The sequence below is a fragment of the Festucalex cinctus genome, chromosome 1, assembly GCF_051991245.1.
Source record: "Festucalex cinctus isolate MCC-2025b chromosome 1, RoL_Fcin_1.0, whole genome shotgun sequence".
NCBI classification, from domain to species: domain Eukaryota; kingdom Metazoa; phylum Chordata; class Actinopteri; order Syngnathiformes; family Syngnathidae; genus Festucalex; species Festucalex cinctus.
Genome location: NC_135411.1, coordinates 7,052,477 through 7,070,127, shown reverse-complemented (window position 1 = coordinate 7,070,127; position 17,651 = coordinate 7,052,477). Strand labels below are relative to the sequence as shown.

At 38.6% G+C, this 17,651-nt stretch overlaps 1 protein-coding gene across 3 annotated transcripts in view; it reads right to left on the bottom strand.

Annotated features, from left to right (window-relative positions):
* Positions 1-17,651, bottom strand: part of LOC144014174 (neurocan core protein-like) — a 99,099-nt gene that overhangs the window by 44,462 nt on the left and 36,986 nt on the right. For all 3 annotated transcript variants that reach the window (XM_077513781.1, XM_077513791.1, XM_077513773.1), the window contains one exon: positions 6,538-6,617. In XM_077513781.1, the coding sequence (XP_077369907.1) occupies positions 6,538-6,610 (73 nt within the window). In that variant the 5' untranslated portion in view covers positions 6,611-6,617. The remainder of the gene's footprint in view (positions 1-6,537; positions 6,618-17,651) is intronic.

Below are 17,651 nucleotides of genomic sequence, written 5' to 3'. Positions count from 1 at the left end.
AAAAGGCCTTTTTGAAATAACTAACCTTTTGATAACTAACAGCCAATTATGTAATATGGCCATTAAATTGTAAAATGAGGTGTTAGTATTATTATGAAAAGCTGTTAATTAATGTTCATTTCTTCCATGCTTAAAGACATTTTGTTGAATATTTTTCCATCAAAAATGGATGTTAAAAAATCGATTCGGCTGCCTATTGAATCGATTCGAGAATTGCGTGCTGCAGTATCGCGATATATTGCCGAATCGATTTTTTTTTTAACACCCCTAGTTACAGTTAGTCTGCTCGTTAGGTGGTGGTAACAAGATGGCCGCCCTGCGGTGGCTTCAACGGCTTGCACTGGTGTGTATGGGCTATCGACTATCCAGTCACATATACAAGTCAGTGGTCTGTAACAGGTCACTTGGGGAAAAAAGAAAGAATAAAAAAAAAAAAACTCCTAAAAACAGAAATTTGTGTTCTGTTTTTTTTTCTTTTTTTCTCCTGTTTTTCTGAATATCTTTCCCCCTGTTTTTTTATTATTATTTTTTTTATGACAGAAAAAAAATATTCAGTAAAACAAAAAATAGATATATTAAAAAAATAAATAAATAAATAAATTACTCAAAAAAAAAACAAAGCTCCCCCAAAAAATTTGTCAGAAAAACAGGTTGTTTTTTTTGTTGTTGTTTTTTTTTAAGTGAATGTAATATGCTTCGAGAATATTAGCTTCTTTTTTTTTTTAAGTGAATGTAATATGCTTCGAGAATATTAGCGTATTTTTTTGTTTTTTTTACGTGAATGTAATATGCTTCGAGAATATTAGTTTTTTTTTTTTTTTTTTTTGCAGTTTACAATGAAACCAGCGGGAAATGATGTTTGATATCCATTTTCTTCTGAGCACATCAATACTTTTTGATTAAAGCACAAATCGGTCGTCTCATTGATTAGTGCTCCCCGCACTGTAGTCGAAGAGAAAAATAAACGAGGGTCAGCTGTGGCTTGCAAGCAATTTGTCTGCTGATCAGACATCGTGGGGGGGGGATTCATTAGCAACTTTCACACAATCTTCGTCATCACTCCAGAAGACGAAAGTCGATGCTCATTACGCAAATGCGAAGCGCACTTGAAGTGATCTTCGTCCTGCCTTGCTGCTTTTATTTTTCCTGTTTACCGCCGTCACATTCGCATAAATGTCACAAAGCGGCGCGTTGGCGACAACGTCGCCATGACAACGGGATCACCTGAAAAGATGTAAACCACCGCACGACATAAAACCTATTTGTTTTCTTCTCAGCTGATGTGACCAATATGCCCCGTGCGATAACGACGTTATAGAAATTGCGAGTGAATGCAAAACAGCCAAGTGTATAAAATACACAAATAAACAAACAAAAGGCCTTTTGGACTCATACAAATAGTGGATTCGAATCCCCCGGAGGATATTTCCATCTGCATTTAGATTGGACATCTTTCAAACGCCAAGTTCCCCCCCCTCCCACCCCCCCTTGAGATCGTTTCGGTGAGTTCAGGAGAGCCCCCACAGGCGGCCCCTCAAATCAGACGTAATCACATGAGAAGCCCGCGAGCGAGCCGGAATGAGATCGGCAGCCCGGCGGACAAAGACGGTGGCTGCGGGAAAAGCAGACAAAGAGAGCTGGTGCAAATTGAATGATGGGAATGGAGGGGCTTTTTTTTTTTTTTTTTTTTTTTTTTTTGGGCTGACAAGTGTACTCACGGGCATGCGACTGACAGATGGCATCGTTCAAATCAGCCCGAAACGTAAAAGTGACTTCAAGGGGCGCTTGCTGTCTTGAGCAGACATCGCTTCTTCTTCGACTTCTTCTTGTCAGCTTCCCTAAAAGATGGTGAGGGGACGTTTGGCGCCAAAGCGGCTCAGCGGACGGTGGACAAAATGCTTTGCTGAGGGATCTGGAACAGTCCATCGACGCAACACGACACAATCCTTTAAAAACCGAGTCCAAAGATATCACCTTCACCTTCTTGCGCAACCGCCAGTTTCGTGTTCATTTTAGCCGCCAATTTAAAATTTAGCCTCAGTTTGAGTCCAGTTTCAATCCCGCTTCTTAACTCATTGACTGCCATTGACGGAAAAAGACGTCAAATAATGCATTTTTGCTGGGCTGGCAGTGAATGTTTTAAACACAATGTGCCAATATATTTTGTGATTATATTGCAGCATCCTTTTTTCCCTTTTTCTTTTTTTAAGGAAAATTTTGTTTAAAAATCCGTCAATTTTGGTTACATCTCATCTTAACTCATTGATTGCCATTGATGGAAAAAGACGGCAAATAATGCATTTTTGCTGGGCCGGCAGTGAATGTGTTAAGTTTTGATCATAATTAGTCCCGTTTTTATTGAGTCCATTTTTAGTCGACTAGAAATCGAGCGTTTTAGTCTTTCTTTTAGGCCAAGAAAACATCGTTTTAATCGTCTAGTTTTAGTCAACAAAAACTGTCAACATGAGCCCAATTCAGACGCGGTGCGTTTTCCGTACGGACGCGGCAAGGATCGAACGCATTCAAGTCCAAGTGTCAATTCACACCAGCTGCGGCGAGGCGGAAGGTTTCCGCAAGCATTCTATTTTTTTCGGACGCCGCGTGCGGATTTTCATGAAGCTGAAGAAATGACACGAGCCGGACAGGAAGTTCAAAATTTGATGGCGACAAGAACATCTGTTTGCAACCATAAAAACTATTTTCTAATGCCTGGCTAATGACAACATTGAAGGAATATAGATGGGAAAAAAACAACACTCACTACGCCATCCATCCATCCATCCATCCATCCATCCATCCATCCATCCATTTTTCTATCCATCATCCATCCATCTGTCCGTCCATCCATTTTTCTATCCATCATCCATCCATCCATCCATCCATTTTTCTATCCATCATCCATCCATCCATCCATCCATTTTTCTATCCATCATCCATCCATCCATCCATCCATTTTTCTATCCATCATCCATCCATCCATCCATTTTTCTATCCATCATCCATCCATCCATCCATTTTTCTATCCATCATCCATCCATCCATCCATCCATCCATCCATCCATTTTTCTATCCATCATCCATCCATCCATCTTTCTATCCATCATCCATCCATCCATCCATTTTTCTATCCATCATCCATCCATTTTTCTATCCATCATCCATCCATCCATCCATCCATTTTTCTATCATCATCCATCCATCCATCCTTCCTTCCATCCATCCATCCATTTTTCTATCCATCATCCATCCATCCATCCATCCATCCATTTTTCTATCATCATCCATCCATCCTTCCATCCATCCATCCATCGATTTTTCTATCCATCATCCATCCATCCATCCATCCATCCATTTTTCTATCCATCATCCATCCATCATCTTTCTATCCATCATCCATCCATTTTTCTATCCATCATCCATCCATCCATCCATTTTTCTATCCATCATCCATCCATCCATCCATCCATTTTTCTATCCATCATCCATCCATCCATCCATCCATCCATCCATCCATTTTTCTATCCATCATCCATCCATCATCTTTCTATCCATCATCCATCCATCATCCATCCATTTTTCTATCCATCATCCATCCATCCATCCATTTTTCTATCATCATCCATCCATCCTTCCATCCATCCATCCATCCATTTTTCTATCCATCATCCATCCATCCATCCATCCATCCATTTTTCTATCATCATCCATCCATCCTTCCATCCATCCATCCATTTTTCTATCCATCATCCATCCATCCATCCATCCATCCATCCATTTTTCTATCCATCATCCATCCATCATCTTTCTATCCATCATCCATCCATCATCCATCCATTTTTCTATCATCCATCCATCCATCCATCCATCCATCCATTTTTCTATCCATCATCCATCCATCTGTCCGTCCATCCATTTTTCTATCCATCATCCATCCATCCATCCATTTTTCTATCCATCATCCATCCATCCATCCATCCATTTTTCTATCCATCATCCATCCATCCATCCATTTTTCTATCCATCATCCATCCATCCATCCATCCATCCATCCATTTTTCTATCCATCCATCCATCCATCCATTTTTCTATCATCATCCATCCATCCTTCCATCCATCCATCCATTTTTCTATCCATCATCCATCCATCCATCCATCCATTTTTCTATCCATCATCCATCCATCCATCCATTTTTCTATCCATCATCCATCCATCATCTTTCTATCCATCATCCATCGATCCATTTTTCTATCATCCATCCATCCATCCATCCATCCATCCATCCATCATCCATCCATCCATCCATTTTTCTATCCATCCCCCATCCATCCATCCATCCATTTTTCTATCCATCCATCCATCATCCATCCATCATCTTTCTATCCATCATCCATCCATCATCCATCCATTTTTCTATCATCCATCCATCCTCCATCCATCCATTCATCAATTTTTCTATCCATCCTCCATCCATCCATCCATCCATTTTTCTATCTATCCATCCATCCATCCATCCATCCATCCAACCATCCATCCATTTGTCTATCCATCCATCCATCCATCCATCCATTTTTCTATCCATCCTCCATCCATCCATCCATCCATCATCCGTTCTCAAAGTGCTTGTCCTCTCCTGTCTTCTAAAGAAATTAAATGTTCTCCTTTGAAGGGCAAAAGCGGTCATCATTTGTTTTTGTTTTTGTTTTTTGTGGGGGGGGATTTGAAACGTTATCTTTTGTGACATCAGTCTCCTGTAAATTTTCTGACACACCAGGCCTTACTTGACATCTTTAATTGTAATAAACTTTGTTGTTGATAATTGTGAATTCCATGCAGCGTGTTAAATGAACAGATGGTGGAGTTAAACGGCATCAATGGCTTTGGAGACGTTCCAGCTCGCTCCCGCAGCGTATGTCTACAAGCGTTCCCAGCGTGTCAACTCTCACTCGCAACACTCAAATTACCTGTCTGCCACAATAAGAAACAAAAATTAATGAAGGAACAGATGTGTTTCCCAGAACGTTAACTCTGCGAATCCCAATTTAGCGGCACTTCCTCTCTTCACTCGTTCAATCCGATCACTGAAGGGTTGGACTCCTGAATACATTAAAGAAAGAAAGCTAATTGAATTCAAACCCGGTCGTGCTCTGAGGTTTTCAGAGTCGGGTTAATTAGATGGGCCAAGAGTTCAAAGCAAACATGGTGAAGCAGCAGTTGGATGTTGTGCTGCATGTACATGGAATAAGCTAACAGAAGTGACTCAATGCTTTTCAATCCATTTCAAAATCAGTTTCACTGTATGTTCTTTCAGTAATATTGGAATGCTACTTTGTATTTCTTTGATTTTCTTTTGAACGTCTGTAACTGTTTTTGAATGTTTTTAACTCATTCACTCGCAGCCATTTTCACATTTCGCAATCCCGTTCGCTCCCGGCTGTTTTACTGGATTTTGACTGATTTTGCAAGGCCCACATAATATTGTGTTCAATTGCTATAAAAGCATGGAACCTATCAAAAGAAAGATTAAAGTCTCTTCTTTCATCAGGAAAAAAAAAGTATGTTTCTATCTGTTTCCGTTTTGCAGCAATTAGCATTAGAAGAGAGCTAAGTTTCATCAGTTTTCACAAATCTATTTAAAATTGTAAGTAATTGAGCTTTTTTTCTACATGGCCCTGGTTGATCTCCTTTGCTCTGCTGCCACCTGCTGGCCGTTTGCGTAATAACTACAATTTCTGCAACCGGTCTTTGCAGTTGAGAGGCTGCATCAAAGCCTTCTGTATGCTCTAGCATAAAAAAATTAAAAAAAACAAAAAAAAACTTATAAATACGTCTTTGGGACACTTAGGACATTAAAAAAACGTATTTACACGTTATTGGGTGCAAATGAGTTCAATGCACTTTTGAATGTGTGGAGCACATTGAGTTGCCTTGTGTATGAAATGTGCTATAGGTATAAAGCTTTGCCTTATTCCCTTGACAGTGTCATCCATTCTTTTTACTAAATGGACATTTCCCGCCATTGGCCCAGGTGCAAATACATCACCGACAATGACCTCATTCCATGAATTGACCCATTAGGTTGTTAATTATCTGGGGAGGGTGAATTCCATCAAAGCGGCGAAAATGCTCTTTCAGGAGAGAGTGAAAGATGGCAATGGATGAAAATCCTGTTTCGACTGAGATGCTTTCGCATTTTCCCTCCATAACGGCGCATTTTATGGCGCTGTCCTCAATGGGTGTCCTTGGCATAACCTTTATCTAATAATCTGTTGGACAGCCTTCTGGAGGGAACAAAGAGGGCGAGCGCTGCAAAGTCAATTTGATTGAAGTTTCTGCATAATATTGCTGGGAGAAAAAAAAAAGTTACTAATAAAAATGGTAAAACTGGAGATTACTGTGAGTACACCTGAACCACAATGTCAAATTCGGCACTTTACATTCCACCCGATATTAGACGTCACTCAAGAGTGATCAAAATGAACCTGCAACCTTCCTTGTTTGAGATCCGAACCGGTGTTGTTGGGTTTCGGAAAACTCACCAAAGCCAAAACAGTGCAGCAGCAAGAGAGTCAAGAAGATGTATCGCCCGGCTGCACGCCGAGGAAGCGCCATCTTGGACCTGGAAGGGGGACAGATGACAAAAAAACAAAACAAAACAATGAGTTAAGATTAAAATTGATTCCAGCTATTAGGTCGAGTGTTCATGCCAGATCCATCACACCAGCAACGACTGAAATTCAAACAGAATTTGCTTCTCCCTCCCACTGCTCGCTGAATCAGTGTCTGTGGATCTCACTCTGCTTCCTTTCTTTAGTTTTTCCTCTGGTCTCTTGAGATCTCCCTAATCTGCTGGAATTTAGAGGTTTCTGGGGTTGGCATAAGATTCTGGTTTTGTCACCACGTGGGTGGCAGGTGGTGTTTAGTTGGTGCTGGATTTCACGTCGTTGATTCATCTTTCTTTCCTTTGACCTTTCCTCTGGTCTCCTGACCTTCTGAACTCGACGGCTCTGGCGAGACTCTCAAGTATGCGATTAAGGTGAAGGGTAACGGGATTTTTATTAGGTTTTAGATGAATTAATGAGTGTAAATTTTGACGTATTGACACTCGTGCACATGCACGCACACAAACACATAAAAAAAAAAATGAGAGCAATGATGATGATATGTTGAATCAGTAAGACTGCCGAATGAACAATTCTGAGCTATTGAATATTGGGCAATAAATCGAATTAATTCGATACATCGTCATTTAAAAAAATCGAATCGTTAAGAGTTTGCTAAATCGTGAAATCGAATTTTGTCTTCTGGATGATTAAAAGCTGTTGTTCTGTTACATCCAAACGCTTTTATGTGATGTAATTTTATGTTAAAACTGATCTAGAATCAGTATACGTTACTGGTGTCCAAACATTTTGCACAGGAATTATTTTTGAATAAATGAAACCTTTAAGTAAACGTTTGTTGGATTTATTAGATTCAAATCGTAATCGTCCTGAATGACTGCATAAATCGAGATTTGATTTTTTGGCCATATCGCCCAGCCCTATTGTATATTGTGTCATATATTCATATTATGATGCAAAAACAAAACAAAACAAATGTTGTTAGTCTGCAGCAAAAATAAATGAACATGCTGGATTCATATCGTCGACGGTCGACATCATCTACCCGGCTGCATCGGTAAATTAATGGAGCAAATTCACCATAATGGCCCTGCACCAAAGGTTAATCCAGTGGACCGCATCAGAGGGCTAATGTGGGATAATGTAATAAAAACCAAAAAAAAATCAATCACAGTTCATTTGATCTCTGCATCCTGACCAATTAACTGCGTCCGACCTTTGTGTGAATGTGAGATCAAACGTGGAGGCGCAAGGTGACCACGGAGGTGACCTTGAACCACGGTGAGGCGCAAGGGGGAACACGCCAGCGCCGACGTTGCGTTTTTCATCCGTCCGTTATTTTGGCCCGTCAACTTTCCCGTCGGACCCGAAAGCTGATCTCATCTCCACCCCACATCCAGTTTGTCATGTAGCAGGTGGCACAAACGGCCTTCCGATGACCTCCCAGTCAGCAGAAAGAGATTTCGCCTCCCAGTGGTCTCCCTCAACAACTCGGCCCCTCGGCTACGAGGAGACTCGAGTGCATGATGGAGAGGAAATCCAACCACGCATCCCAAACAAGCGAGCGACTGCGCCAGAGGATTTGGATGGCGGCCCGGAAGCTTCTTAGCTCAATGAGGGAGGCGGTTTGTCCCAAGCCGCTATGAGATGGAGATGACGAGGAGTTTGTTTGCTTCATGAGACACATTTTGAATCCGGAATTCAAGAATGAAGCAAAACGGGGATTCTCAACAGAGGACGTTACCACTGGTTGTTGGAATTGGATGAAGCAAGGAATTAGCGACACATGTTCGCTGTAAGCGGCACCTAGTGGTTAGCATTTGTAATGCAGTGCGCTGTTTGCTAACTCAAACAAGATCAACGTACTTCAAACCAGATGTATGACAAATATTTAAATATGGACAAAATACGTCCATATGTCTGTTTTCTATTGAACCAATGTACAACATAGTATCTAAATATATTTCATTTTACACAATACATTTCTTAGTGCATCTTTAAAAGCCTTCAACAAAAAAGGGTTTGATCAGTCAAAAAAATAAAACAAATATATATATATGTATTAGGGGTGTTAAAAACAATCGATTCGGCGATATATCGCGATACTACATCGCGCGATTCTCGAATCGATTCAATAATTGGCAGAATCGATTTTTTTTTTTTTTTATTGATTTTTTTTTAGGATTCACACCTTGAGCATGGAAGAATGTTATATGAATGGAACATTAAGCCTTAATATTTTATTTTAATGCTGTTCAAACATGAAACAGATTACAACCTCTATAAGACTGAAATTTCAGATAAATAAATAATACATTTTCATATAAATCTTACACTCTACAAGCTTACTGATTAGTATTTTCTAAATTTGAGTGAAAAAAATTTGCAACAATCGACTTATAAATTCGTATCGGGATTAATCGGTATCGAATCGAATCGTGACCTGTGAATCGTGATACGAATCGAATCGTCAGGTACTAGGCAATTCACACCCCTAATATATATATTAATATATATATATATATATATATATATATATATATATATATATATATATATATATATATATATATATATATATATATATATATATATATATACAGTGATTCCTCGGCTCACGAACTTAATTGGTTCCCAGAGAGTGTGTGTAAGCCGAAAAGTTCTTCTTCCGAACATTTATTTCCCATAAGAAACCATTAAAATGAGAATAATCCGTTCCCAGGTCCCTATAAAACATAATTTTCTACTAAATAAGCCTTAAAACTACACAAAAATATACCTTATTTTATGTATAATAAATGTGCTATTGTATTGTAATTAAAGAAATAAATTATACTGTATAATAAAGTCGTTTTATTTTACTTTGTGATGGTAGTTCTTAAGGATAGTAGCAATGGTAGACTTACTTCATTTGCGAGCGTTTCACCGCGTAGTGTTTATGGAACGGTTGTCGCTCATTCGCACTTTCGTGCTCACCGGAGCGGAGGAGGCGTGTTCCTTGGTGACAAGGAAGTGGAGCACTTTAGCGAGTCAATAAGTGAGCACCGTCAACTACTTTCACCTCTTTCCTGGGACTAAACAGCCGTGGCACGATTTTCTCCTTTTTTGAGGTACGTGATGGCACTTTCGCTTTTTTTAGTGGCGCGAACTCCATTGACTACAATGCAAACGCGCCGCCGAATCGCCGTCCCTCGCTGGTAAGCATTCGGCTTAACACTAGCCTGTGGTGGGGTCTTTTTCGGTCCCATAATACCAAAAGTACACTCAAAATGTCTATCAAACACAAACCGCGTCCGCACTAAAAGAAAGGGGGTGACGAACTGGGACGCCGTGAGCGTGCGTCAGCTTCTCGTGGCCGCCACCGTGGTGCTGTTCGACCGTGTGGTTTGGTTCGTCCGCCGAAAAGTAGTTCGTCAGCAGAGACCAAATTCTCGCGAATTTAATGTTCGTGAGGCGAAAAGTTCGTGAGCTGAAGCGTTCGTCAGCCGAGGTATCACTGTGTGTATATATATATATATATATATATATATATATATATATATATTATATATATAGCCACAATCTGTATATTGAATATTATAATATTATTCAGGTACTATGTTTGGCCTGAATTGCATTCAATTATGCCAAAAAACATGAATGATGTTATTACAACTTAAAACTACCAAATATAGTGAAAATATGTTGTTGAATTGATGCGCATTGTACGGAAGAGGATTAAGGCCAGTGAAGAGTAAAAACAAGTTTGGCAAGATTCTGACTTGATTCTCAGAATTCTCACTTTAAAATCGGAATTCTGAAGTGAGAATACTGCCACCATTTTTTCCAGCTTCACTGGCCCTAATCCTCTTCCCTACCATTGAAATACATTGGAGAGGGGAAAAAATTATTTTGTAAACCCCAAAAATGTTTATTACTCAAAGATAGATTTTTATTTATTTTTATTTTTTTTACAAAAAAAAACAACGGAGATTTGCTCCCCGAAAAAAGTAAAAAAGAAAGGAAAAAAGAAAATATTGCTGCCGCCACCAAGGCCTGGGAAAGGGTTTGATACTTAACATAAGCTAATAACCTCCTCAAACTATATTTCAAAGGTCTAAAAGACATGTTAAATGTAAAAAAAAAAAAAAAAAAAAAGCTAACTAGAAAGTGTAATAGGCAAAATGTATCTGTATGCAAATTTAGCTTTGTAGCAAAACAGGACAACTCAAATGAATCGAGGCTAAATGTGTTATGTTCACTCATTTTGTGTCAATGTTGAGGCTTAAGACTTCCACAGCTTCTCAGACAGTTGACGTCTCCAATAAAGTTAGCTGAATTGCACTCAAACTATTTCAGTCCTTCAGATGAGTTCACTCACTTTGTAATAAATAAATAAAAACTATTCATATCGATTTCTGGCAAAATGTGAAATGGACCCTATTTGGACGTCATGTGAGGTTATTGCTCGACAGCGATGATGCAATTGGCAAGCAACCAGTCCGGGCTGTACCCCCCCCACAAAAAAAAAGGATAAGTGCTATAGAAAAGTGATGGATGGAAGGATGAATGTTGTGCGTCTCCATTTCAGTTCCACCGAGTAAGAAATTCACAAAGACCTCGTCGCCGTCACCAAGGGAACCGCAACTCGTTCCGACGGCATCCCCGATGCTCTGAAAGAGGATTACGCAACAGCGATTCGAATGAACACAACAACAACAACGTCAGTCTTTGGGACCATGTGAAGCCATCGGAAAAGTGGAGCGCATGCGTGAGGCGAAAGAAAAACATTCGCCCGCACAGACTATGTCACCTCCGTGACACCCACGAAACCGCATGACACCAAACGACAAGCGTGTGTGTTGTGAGTGTTTTTTAACTCATTCACTGCCAATGACGACTATAGACGTCAAAAATAAAATTAAATACAATTAAATAAAAATTTTAATTAAAAAAAAAGAAATTTCAATTTAGTTTTAGTTATAGTCTTCTGACTAAATATAATTAAAGCCTTAGTCATAACTTAGTCACCTGATTGCATTTGAGTTTTAATCCAACTTTAGTCGAAAAAAATAAATAGCAATTTTAGTCGACTAAATTGACTTCTGGAGGTCGAGACCCAGTTTGTGGTCTCAGTAAGACCAAGACCAATCACTATGCACGATGGTAGCACTTAGTAATGAAATTGTTGTCATTGTTGTTATTAATAACAATTGGGATTAATAACTCTGAATGAAAACAATGTATAACTAAAACTAAATTCAAATTTCTTGTCAAAATTTGCACTGGCTGTTTGCTTGGATTTTTTACGTCTATAGTCGTCATTGGCAGTGAATGAGTTAATGGAAAGGAAGTTGGGCTCTTGAAAAGCGGGTTCTGCTGCGGGTGAGACCCCGCAGCGGCACACACTTTGAAAGGTGGCCTTGGACCTGCCGATTGAGCTCTGACAGATTGGGGTCGAGCTGCTGGACCACGTTGCGCGCCGGCGATTGCGCCGGCCGGCTGGGTGGTGCTTTGTGCTTCTCAACTAGCTTCTCTTAGCCCACGCACAAAGACGAAAATATACTTCCTCAGCACGGGTGATGTCATCATCAGTCGACAGCAAGTAGAAAAATGACTTTTTAAATGTACTAATTGTACATTAAAAATAATGAAGTTGCCACATTAATCAATAGACAAAATAATAACTTCTCATTGCAATTAATGGTATCGGCATGTTACTTGTGAGTACTCACCGATACCGATAGCACTGTTTTAATGCAGTATCGGCATCGGAACAACACTACTAAATTCATCAAAAAAAAAAAAAACTTTTAAATTCACGTGAACAGCAAATATTAGGGGTATGAATTGCCGAGTACCTGACGATTCGTATCACGATTCATAGGTCACGATTCGATTCGATACCGATTAATTCCGATATGAATTTATTTGGATTTTTTTTTTACTCAAATTTAGAAAATATCATTCAGTAAACTTATACATGTACACTGTAAGATTTGTATGAAAATGTATTATTTATTGATCTCAAACTTCAGTTATAACTGCGAGCCACTGTTTTTAACAAACAGGTTGTAACCTTTTTCATGTTAGAACAGCGTTGAAATCAAATATTATGGCTAAATGTTCCATGAATATAACATTCTTCCATGCTTAAGGTGTGAAAGTTAGACTTTTTGTTGAATATTTTTCCATCAAAAATGGATGTTAAAAAATGGAATCGGCTGCCTATTGAATCGATTCGAGAATTGCGTGCTGTAGTATCACGATATATTGCCAAATCGATTTTTTTTTAACACCCCTAGCAAATATCAAGAAAATAAGATACAAAAAAGTTGGCCATTAAAATTCAATTTTCTGAAGAATTTACGGGGAAAATAGATATTAAAATAATCGATTCATGCATTGATATAAGGCTCGAAAAGGAAAATTGATAATTATTGCATTTTTTTTAAACCCAGCCCTACAAAACATGTATTGTTCAACAAATAGAAGACAATTTGAGAGGTGGCCTGCATGCACAACAACTCACTGATATCCGCACTGCGAGTCTCTCTTTTGTGAAATCCAGCACACTTCCTGGTGACAGATCAAAAAAAAATTGCGCCCCGACTCGCACGTAAATCAGCATTCAACTGTCTGCTCAGCAAGAAGACGTCACCCAAATATTAATGGGCTCCAGACTGCTGGGAAAGAGGAAATGTAATAAGCGTCTCGCTTTGACAACGACATTATAGTCAATTATTCAGCCTGCTTCAGACGAGAAAATATCGTGTATAAAAATCCTGTAATTGACATTTTGCAGTCAACGCTTCAATCTCTTTTTTCCGGAAGACGTGAGTCATCGATTTGCACCGAGGAACCTTGAGCGACGTTCCCGCTCGCTTCTTTTCATATTTTGTGAAACGAAGGCAGCAGGAGTTGGTTACGGTGCTGAAACGCAGAGTAACTCCGATGAAGAAATGATCACAGTGATGAGCCACAAAAGAGCTATGACGAAAAATATTAGCTATGCATGCAAAATCAATACAAAAATCACATCATTTCTGTCTTTTAAAAAAATACTAGATTATATTCAAAATTATCACAATGCCGTGTTGTGACTTTCCGCCATCAGTGAATCATTAAAATATAACATCATGTGCTTTTATTAACTATTTTTTATTATTTTTATTATTATATTTATTATTATTATTATTATTATAATATTTTTTTATTAACTGTTTATATACAGTACAGTGAACCTCCTCAGTGATCCTTATATGGAAGGGCCATATAAATGGTAAAATATTAACACTTCTGCAGCATAAATTCAAAGTTATTCAAACAAACTTTTTAACCCGATAACGCCAAACATATATTAAATACAAGACATTTTGAGCCCTTTATTTCACAAATATAATAATTCCCCCCCCCATTTAAACCCTGACGTATATGATCTGACACATGCATTGCACAGATAATCCATTAGAGGGCAGTATCACCCAGCGAATGCCCTTTCCAGCGACCTTGCAAAATTGCCCCAATTGGGAAAGGAGAGAAACCGATACTTAATAGTGGGGAATGTCCTTTCTGATTTTCGGAAATACAACTATGTTTTTATAGACTTAGACTTAGACTTTATTGATCCGTTTGGGATGGCTCCCTCTGGGAAATTTACATGTCCAGCAGCAATGAGAAAAGATAATAAAACAAAAAATAATTCAATCAATCAATAAGGTTATTACACCAGAGATTGAATTAATAATAATAATAATAATAATAATAAAATGAAACATACAAATTCAATCAATCAATAAGGTTATTACACCAGTGATTGAATTAATAATAATAATAATAATAATAATAATAATAATAATAATAATAATAATAATAATAATAAAATGAAACATACAAATTCAATCAATCAATAAGGTTATTACACCAGTGATTGAATTAATAATAATAATAATAATAATAATAATAATAATAATAATAATAATAATAATAAGAAGAAGAAGAAGAAGAAGAAGAAGAAAATAAAAATTCAATCAATCAATAAATAAGGTTATTAGACCGGAGATTGAATTAAATAATGTCTGTTCATTGTTATATTTTTGACAGTTATACATGGATGAATTTGAAGCATTGTGACCGGCTGTATCAAATATGACACAAATCAAAAGTCATATGTGGAAGTTGATTTTCTATCCAATTTTTTCTTTTTTTCAAGAAATCCATCCATCCATCCATCCATTTTCTTGACCGCTTATTTCTCACAAGGGGTGGTGCTGGAGCCTATCTCAGCTGGCTATGTGCAGTAGGCGGGGTAAACCCTGAACTGGTTGCCAGCCAATCGCAGCCAATAAATACAAATAATCAGAATGTTCTCTCATGTATTTCAGGTTTCAGGCTTTATAGGGTTTTAAATTGGAAACACATTTGACCCAATCAAAATAAGCATAAAAGGTAAAGAAAATACTGCACATATTGCAGCATCTGTATTGACATGCATGTGTGCTTTGGAGAGGCGGAGCCTGTTGGGGTGACGTGTGACGTCTGCGAGTCAGCGCGTGAGCGTCTTGTGACAGCTGAGGCCGACAGCAGCTTTTGCACAAGTGTGCCGATTAGCCCGTCTATAGCGTTAGCATTTAGCCTAACAGACTTTTTAAGGCAAAGCGATGTGTTTGTTTTAATATGATTTATATTTTAAAAAATATGATAAACATGGAGAGTTTGACAGATGTTCCTTTGAAGGCAAAATGTCCTCAACCAAGCCAATGTTGTCGCTGTGCGCATTTCCAACTCGAGCATCACGTCCGACTGCAAACGATGCACATTGATCGGTCAGTGAATTTTTCGCATTCATGTGCACGCGTCCACGTAAACCTCCGCGAGTGCACAACACGGCATCTGGCATCGCTGATACATTTCAAGCCTGAAATAATTTGGCCGCGCTTCACAGATGACGAGCAGCCGCATGCTGTCGCCACACCTGCGATTTTCGGACTTTCCGGGTGGAGTATGAGCGCAGAATATTCATCATTTTTGCATGAATCGTGTTTGCTTCCATTTCGTTCCTTTCAAAAAGTCAAACTGTCACTCTTGTGTGTCAGCACTTCACAAGTCAACGAACGTCTGCACTCCCTCCCTCTTCCCTAATTATGTCTCAGCAAAGTCTTGAGTGCAGACAGCTTGGAGATGAGTGACAGACAAAAAGTCGGGAGCGGGATGAGAGTGAGGAGAAGATGGAGGAAGACACATGAAAGGAAGGTCATTCCGTCGCCCTTGTCACATCCTCACAATGAAAGGCGCTCCGCAAAGCCGCCGGGAATCTCTCGCGCCGTCCTATATTCGCAAACGACACAAGAGCCATCTTGACTTTCCAATTTCAAATCAGATTCCATATGTGGAGGAAATGAGAATGGAAGCGCATACAATGTTGCCTTAAGATCATATGAGTGAGCCATTGTGCTAGTTTTTCGAGTTTTTCGAGATACGTCATTCACCTTGTTTTGTGTTAGCAAAAAAAACGAAGCACAGCAGAAGTTTGGCAGATAGTGAACAAGTCTTAAAAAAAAAAAAAAGAGGATTTAAACTGTGCAATACCACTCCCAATTGAAGTTTAGTTTATGTTGTTTATAAAAAAAAAAGAAACATTTTTAGCTGATCTAGAACCTGTAGGGTGCAGTTTGCTGTGTTAAGCGCTGATTGCGAAACTTGCCGGCAAGCTAAATTCTCGCAGTATTTGTTCATAAATAGTATGAGATAGGGGTGTGAATTGCCTAGTACCTGACGATTCGATCCGTATCACGATTTATAGGTCACGATTCGATTCGATACCGATTAATCCCGATATGAATTTACAAGTCGATTGTTCCGATTTTTTTTTACTCAATTTAGAAAATACCATTCAGTAAACTTGTACATGTACACTGTAAGATTTGTATGAAAGTTCATTATTTATTGATCTCAAACTTCAGTGTTATAACTGAGCCACTGTATTAAACAAACAGGTTGTCACCTTTTTCATGTTAGAACAGCATTGAAATCAAATATTAAGGCTTAATGTTCCATTAATATAACACTCGTCCATGCTTAAGGTGTGAAAGTTAGACGTTTTGTTGAGTATTTTTTCATCAAAAATGGATGTTAAAAAATCGATTCAGCTGCCTATTGAATCGATTCGAGAATTGCGTGCTGTAGTATCGCCATATATTGCCGAATCGATTTTTTTTAACACCCCTAGTATGAGAATACATCTTGTATTGCTCCCGCTGATACGTTCGCAGCCGACGTATTAAGATTAGCGTTTTGAGTGTAGGCGACATGAAACTGTGACGAAACCAGGAAGTGCCTCTCTCTCTCTCTCTAGTTGCCTCTCTTACCTTGCAAGATCTCCACGTAACGTCACACACAGCGACTCATTTTATTGGCAACTTCCTTGTCACTTGTCAACCTACGGGAGCAGCCGTGGTCCAAAAATGGCAAAGATGCCGTTTGCTGCATTTCGTGTCAGAATTGAGAATTATTTTACGGTACTTTTGAGGTCCCGTGCGGGACATAACAATTTAGCCCAAGAATACGGGGCATCCCGGATAATACGGGACAGTTGGCAACCCTAGTTATAACCCATGAAACAACTGGAATTTAAACAAGAAAGGTGCATCAACACATGTAACAGATAATATAATACCCACAGGCATTTAAAAAAAAGAAAAGAAAAAAAATGCTGCAATTTACTGAGTTACAGTAGTTGTGAAGTCTTTTTCATTTGTGTCTTTACAGTCATCTGTTACATTTTATTTAATTTCTGATTACCAAATGTGTTATTATTGAGTCCTATTATCCTAATTAAAATGAATATTTGGGTGGGAAAGGCACTTCCATTAACTTCAATTAGGAAAGATGACTTAAGCATCAAGTGTTTATAGTTAAGAGCGTGGTCACAAGACAAATCAAACTCATATCTCAAAGCACCATTGTATGAAGATGATGCTTCCAATCTTCTTGGAACACATTCTACAATTTGTTACAATCACCAAAAAGATTTCACATTTGGCTCCTCCACA